Source organism: Sinocyclocheilus rhinocerous, unplaced genomic scaffold (assembly GCF_001515625.1).
Source record: "Sinocyclocheilus rhinocerous isolate Xijiao unplaced genomic scaffold, SAMN03320098_v1.1 scaffold768, whole genome shotgun sequence".
Classification (NCBI taxonomy): domain Eukaryota; kingdom Metazoa; phylum Chordata; class Actinopteri; order Cypriniformes; family Cyprinidae; genus Sinocyclocheilus; species Sinocyclocheilus rhinocerous.
Window position 1 is genome coordinate 631,333 of NW_015634483.1, and position 7,649 is coordinate 638,981.

Sequence of the window (7,649 nt, forward strand, 5' to 3'; positions counted from 1 at the left end):
AAAACATAAGGTTGGAAAAAATAAAACATTTCATAGGGCCCTAAACATGTAATTTTTGTTAAACTTTTAATACACTGATGTTAAATTGTTTAGGTTTCATGATTTTAATTAATTAGACATGCTTTTTGATCAATACAATTTAATTTAACCATTAAAAAGGAGTCCGGGGAAAGAAAAAAAAAAGGAATTTTTATCTTGTTATCTTGAGGGTTTTTCCATTGTTTTAGTTTTAGTATAACATTATAATATTAATTTAAAGAAGAAACCAATCCGATATATAGTTGACATTTGAGGCTTAATACTATGGAAAAGCACAAAGTTTTTCAGTTAGAGTGTTTTCAGCTTGATTATTTTCATATAAAAGTACGGCATGCAGTTGCATCAAACAATGGTATAAACATCATTCAATGTAAATTGTGATAATCGTAATTAATAATCGCAATTACAATTTCAAAGGAATAATCGACAATTATGATTTTTGTCATAATCATCCAGCCCTAATATCATATATCACCCAGCCCTAATTCGGATGTAAAATTTTGCATACTTTGTCTAAGTTTGAGTTTTAATTTGACAACCCTAGATAGGTGGATGCTTGCTTACTGGTCCAAACTTTACTATAAAAATGGAAAACTATGCTTGTATTGTGTGTAAGGAATAGACCAACTAAGATGCGCTCAGCTTATTTACATCCAACCCCTGTTGCAGTTATCTGGTCGGCCCTTTCCTGCCAGCCAAATGGAAAATGCTGAGGGTCAATTTCTACTCAAAACACACTAAGCTTTCTAAAATCGGTACCCACATCCACTGCCTTTCAGAAGGTCATATTACGCCCCATAATGGGATATCCTTTCTGCGAATATGCACATATGCACACAGAACTACTATCAGCATGGCCATGTTCACAATGAGTTTCCTCCTTCCTGTTATTGAATTCAACAGACCAAAGAGCAGCAAGTTCCGGACAACTGCCAGGAGGTACTGAAGGAAACAGAAACACAGAGCGAGTAAAAGTCAAGCCTCTCCTCTTGCAGCTCAAACACAAAACACAGATCATTATAAGTCTACATACATCTAACAACCACCACAGGGCAGTAACTGAAACCAAACTACACCCTTTTGTAACATGAGCTTGAATGAGGGTCAATCACTCGGTTTACGTATACACTTAAGCAAATAGGCTTAGGAAATAAGGTGCATTTCAGGATTTTTGCAGAAATCAAAAGCATTCATCATGTAAATGTGAAGTGTTTTCCTAATGCTGTTTAAGGAAATAACGAGATTTGAAAAATGCTTCCATTACTATGAAAGTCAATGGGTGCCATCAAATGTTTGGTCACCACATTCTTTAAAATACCTTCTTTAAGAGAAAATGGTTTACTACTACACTTAGGTTTTTGTCAGAGAACAGTGCATGGGGCCATGTAAATGCAAGTAAAATTTTTACAGGTTTTTGAAGATAACATATAAGTAACAAAGCTAAAATAACAGAAAGATAGAGAGAAGGCTGCTTGTAGTGAACGCAAATATGCGAACACAGAGCATGTAATCATAAAGGCTACTTTAGTGTCTCAAACCACTTTTAGGTGGTTATTTTATTAAAAAATATGCATTTAGGAAATATATCTGGTGAAATTTAATTTAATGCTGACTTTTAAAATAGCAGTTTTTCCCGTATTTTTTTTTTTAAATAGTGTTTTTCACCTTAAAAATAGGTTTGAAAACTTTTCTATTAAAAACTTTAAATAATGGTAATGTTTTAAATAATAGTCATATAATGTTTAAGTAATGCATACACAATGCTATAAAATGTTTTTAGTTCACTTTTTACTTGATGGACACACCTTTTTAAAGTCATGAAATTAAAAATAATGAAGGATTAATTTCAATCTAATATGATTCTGATGAATTAAAAGTGTCCTGGGAAAAACACCAAAGGTTGCATCCATTCCAAATCCATTAATTTATTAATACTGACAAATTAACACACATAAGTGCAACCCGAATGAAAAAGCTGACCGCACGATAAAGCACTTTCCCTGCACACCTTTGAACTTACAAGGTATAACCGTAAGAAGCAGGTGAGCCTTTCCTTCAAAGACTTGCTGCTGTGTGTAAACAATATGTTACGTGGACTAGGTAACATATCTGAAATCTGTGGAATGAGAAAATACAGCTGTCATACAGTATCTGTAACGATCAGCATGACTGTCAGCACAGAACGTGTGGCCTCAGGACATGTTGCAGGCACTGAAATGTCAACAACTTTTTTTTGGTCAACAACGACTTTATTCTAGAGGCTTAGATTATAGCCTAGGTCTAGTAGTGTTTTGACAGTTAACAGTTTTCTTCCAATATTTACATGTATATTGAGATTTAGATGAGGAATCAACTTATAGTGCAAAAGGTCAGTTGAGTTCTGCTGAAATCATGATTTCTAGTGTAATAAAGTCAAAAACCTTACAATGAAATGCAGCTGAGCGCTACTTAGACATGATTCACAAAATCACAAATTCTAATATAATAAAAAATAAAGCCAAAGATGTCATGATAGGATGTAGCTGGGAACTACTGAAATCCTGATTTTATCAAAAATCATAAAGCTAAAGACATCAGGACTGAAAATCACGAACTGATCAGAAGTCATGAAGCAAAGATGCCATGCTCATAATGAGTGTTACTGAAATCATGATTTTATCAGAAATCATAAAGGAAGAGCAAAGTTGGCACACCACAGCTCTTTGGAGACATTGTTTGTGGTTGATCAGCCACATTGAGCTTTTGGCCTACTGGATGTGCGCACTTTGATTGTAATCTTTATCAGAAATCATAAAGCCAAAGACATCATGATGGGATAGAACTGAGCATGACCAAAATCATGAACTGATCAGAAATCATGAAGCCAAAGACGTCATGCCCTTCATGAGTGCTACTGAAATCATGATTTCTTTTTATTTTTTTAGAAATCATGAAGACAAAGATGTCATGACACAGTTGAGTGCTTCTGAAATAATTTTATTAGAAACATGATTATGATTTTATCAGAAAACAAAGCCAAAGATTTCATTATGAGACACAGCTGAGAGCTACTGAAATCATGATTTTCTCAGAAATAATTAGGTCAAAGATGTCATGAAGGGACACAACTGAACACTACCGAATTCATGATTTGACCAGAAATCAAAGTCAAAGATCTCATCACGGGATGTCGCTGAGCATTAAAGAAATCATGATTTTATCTGAAATCATGTAGCCAAAATCTCATTATGGGACACAGCTGAGCGCTACAAAAATCATAATTTTATCAGAAATCATAAAGATGTCATGAGATGGTATGTAGTAGAGTGCTACTGAATCATATAGCCAAATATTTCCTGGTTAGATGTAGCTGATCATTTGAAAAGAAATCATAAAGCCAAAGATCTCATCACAGGACTTGGCTGAGCGCTACAGAAATAATGATTTTATCTGAAATCATGAAGCCAAAGATCTCATGGGACACAACTGAGTGCTACAAAAATCATAATTTTATCAGATGAAGCCAAAAGATGTCATGAGATGGAATGTAGGTAAGACTTATCATCATACAGCAAAAGATCTCCTGGTGGGACGCAGCTGAGCGCTACCAAAATGATCATTTGATCAGAAATCATGAAGACAAAGATCTCATGATTGGACACTGCTAAGCACTACCGAAATCATGAATTTGATCAGAAACTATAAAGCCAGAGACTTTATTATGGGACAATAGTTAAGCTCTACCGAAATTATGATTTGATCAGAAATCATGAAGCCAAAGGTCTAATGATGGGATGCAGATGAGCACTAGCGAAATGATTTTATCAGAAATCACAGCTAGCCTACCGAAATCATGATTTCATCAGAAATCATAAAGCCAAAGACAGCAAATCTTTACTGGAATAAAAAGCATTATCATAAAATCATGGTTTCTAATGAAATATGAAATACATGATGAAATGCAACTGCGCTGAAATCATCCAATTGTGAGGGTCATCATGTTTTCTACTGAAATTATTCAAACACAGATCACATGAGGAGATAAACCTGAGCTCAGGGCGGAATATTAATTTCCAACTCAACCCAGACTCATTTATTAACGCCACACCCACTCATATTTTGTCAGCTTTCATTCTTCCGCAGCCGAAATGTGTTTGGAAAAGGAAATGGACTGTATACTGAAGAATCTAACCTGACAGAGACGTTCATTTGGCAAAACTAAAGCTATTTTGCTCGAAGCTTTCCACCTGTCGACAGCTCTATTATATTCATAATGCAGTGAGACCGTCACTGGGCCTGTGCTGCTTCACCTCAGGTGTTTTTTTACATCTTATTTTATTAAGACAGATGCTTAGCGAATTCTAACAAATAATTCGCACATAACAATTATATTCATAATGCAGTGAGACCGTCACTGGGCCTGTGCTGCTTCACCTCAGGTGTTTTTTTTACATCTTATTTTATTAAGACAGATGCTTAGCGAATTCTAACAAATAATTCGCACATAACGTCCCCCAGTCGTACACGATGAATGACAGGAAAACAGCGATCTGTGTCACTGTCTGTGTGTTTGAAAGCAGTGTAACGTTACAGTGTCAGTACAGCATCAACGATCATTCATAAAATTAATCTGGAAAAACACGAATTCACAGTGACACGATCAGCACTTTATTTGATAGATTCATCAGCATTGCCAATGACATAAAGTCCTGCTGAGCTGCATCTTTAGCAAACAAAGGCCTGTTTTCCATCCATCGGACAGGAGAAACATCACATCGCCATCTGAACGGTAAATAAGAGCAGATAATGCTCATCTCTCACCGTAGCGTCGGCCCCACGCACGCCGTGTCCGTGCTCTCGATCTCCTGTAATATTCGCTCATGTTCGGTGATAGTCTCCAAGCTCTCGCTCTCCGCCATGTTGGCTCTAATCGTCACAGTGCTCATTTGTGACAATGCCGACAGAGATGCAGTAACTCCAGTGCACCGATAGGTGGCGCTGCAGCAGCCGGCAGCTCGCGAGGTTTGCACTTTACAGGCCAGACATGAAGCTTGATAGAGGTCACTGTTTTGTGATTATGTCATTGAGCTACGGACTGTGCAGAGCTAAAATGTGACCCTGGACCACAAAACCAGTCATAAGGGTCCTTTTTTTTTTAAATTGAGGTTTATACATCCTCTGAAAGCTGAATAAATAAGTTTTCCTTTGGTTTGTTAGGATAGGACAATATTTGGCTGAGATACAGCTATTTGAAAATCTGGAATCTGAGGGTGCAATGGTCCAGGGTCACAAATAAGTCGAATATTATAGGAAAGTGCATGTGGGTCTTTTCTCTTGACCTTGGATGGAAAAAAAATCGCACACATTTGATGAATGGCTATTTTGTATTATTACCTGAATATCAACAGCTGTCAAATTTAGTCAGTCGAAAGCTCATGTAATTTTAACTTTTTAACTTTTTAATTTTAAAATTTAAGTTTATGTAAAATTATATATATATTTTTTGTTAATTAGGAATTTGTGGACACATTATTAATGTTTTAAGACATATAGAGTAAAAAACATTGTTTTATTTTGAAGTGAAAAAATAAAATTAGACCTCTGGGGTAAAAGGAATTGACACAGAAGGCCAAGAATGATGTGTTGTTACTAGTGTTATTAGCCTATTATTATTATTTTATTTCTTTATTTATTTAATGCTTATTGTAAATCATGGGGTTATTATTCAATAATTCCATGAGTTAGATGTGCATTTTAGACATCTTAAATATTCATTAAAACCTATAGGTTAATTGAGTGAAAACATTCAATTTGAAGTCACGGTGTTGCTATTATGACATATCTTCAAATAAAATATGGGCTATTAAATATATACATATTCATATTAAAATATTTTTAAATACATTATTATTGTTTTATTTTTGTACAAATATTTTTGTAATTACTTATACATACACAGTTTGTGAAAATTAAAATAGTACATTTTTAAATATTTATTTTGTTTTATTTTTGTTATGTGTTTTTGTCACAATGATACTATTTTATTTAATTCTATAATTGTATATAATTGTATTTAATATTATTGTATTTTATTTATTTGAATTATTAATATAATACTACTTTAATCGTTTTTGCTATTTGAATACCATATAGGCCTAAGACTGTATTACATATAACTGTGGTAAAATAACAGGTTAAAGCATCCATCAAAAACACAATTATTTCATAACACATAACAGTCACTCTACCTTAAAGTTGTTCCTAGGGGCAAATCTACTGACTCCAGTTCTGCAAAAACATTCCCGTACACCTTTCCTTCTCCTTTGTCCTCTTCTTGGGGACTTGTGGGAATCTTGAGACTGCTGCTGCTGCTGTACATTTCTGTTAGTCTGTGTTAGACTGGGAGAATCGTGCTTCCAGCAGGACATACACATACTACTCAGCAGAAAACGGCAACTAAGGAAAAGGGACAGACCTTGTGATCTCTAGTACTTTGAATCCAACAAAACAGGCTTAGGTGCTGTCCTGTTAAATATTTCCCAATTGTGCTTCAAGATTTATCACACTACTGGACTGGGATCTGAATTTTATGGTACCTGGGTCACTATAAAATACTTTCTATAAAAGAAAATAAGTGTGATATTGTAAATATTAATAATTTTTAAAGCCATTTGTAAGAATAAACTCTATTACAGCATGTCTTAAATATTTGCACTTGGATACTGCTCATGAAAATTGAGAAGTGAACGAAACAAAACAAAACAAAAATATTTACATCATAACTGTTTGATTACATGTAAGAGGAATCATCTTACAAATTACACAGATTACAAAATACTGTTCTGTTTGCAAACTGATGTCGTAACAAACGGTTTCCTCTCTGCTTCAAAACAACAAATAGGTTGTGACAGGAAACGAGATCAACACTTTTTTTACAAAAAAGTTTGCGTTTGCTTTTGTGTCTTTAGAAGCTTTTTTATCTTGTTTTCACTATCAGTTTGCAACCATTCCTTTTTTAAACTATCATTACAAAAAACAGTAATATTGCGAAATATTACAATGTAAAATAACTGTTTTCTATTTGAATATATTTTAAATGTAATTTATTCCTGTGATGCAAAGCTGAACTTTCAGCAACCATTACTCCGGTCTTCAGTGTCACATGATCCTTCAGAAATCATTCTAAAATGCTGATTTGCTCAAGAAACATTTATTAGAAATAATGAAAACTGTGCTGTATATTTTGTGGAATCCAGGGCACAATCTTTTTAAAGGGGTCATATGATGTTGCTAAAAAGAACATTATTTTGTGTATTTGGTGTAATGAAATGTGTTTATGCGGTTTAAGGTTCAAAAAAAACATTATTTTCCACATACTGTACATTATTGTTTCTCCTCTATGCCCCGCCTTTCTGAAACGCGTCAATTTTTACAAAGCTCATTGTTCTGAAAAGCGAGGTGTGCTCTGATTGGCCAACTATCCAGTGTGTTATGATTGGCCGAATTCCTCAAGCGTGTGACGAAAATGTTACGCCCCTTACTATATTGTGATGCCTGCGGCAACCACATGTGACGACCCCGGGCTGGACTCCGCTTCGTCCACGGTGAAAGCCGATCCGGCGATCCACAGC

At 34.8% G+C, this 7,649-nt stretch overlaps 1 protein-coding gene across 1 annotated transcript in view; it reads right to left on the bottom strand.

Moving 5' to 3' along the window:
- LOC107745664 (exocyst complex component 6-like) overlaps positions 1-4,998 on the bottom strand; it is a 59,492-nt gene extending 54,494 nt beyond the window's left edge. Inside the window, exon 1 of the mRNA XM_016559589.1 lies at positions 4,840-4,998. Coding sequence (XP_016415075.1) covers positions 4,840-4,964 — 125 coding nt within the window. The 5' untranslated portion in view covers positions 4,965-4,998. The remainder of the gene's footprint in view (positions 1-4,839) is intronic.
- Positions 4,999-7,649: the final 2,651 nt, after the last annotated feature.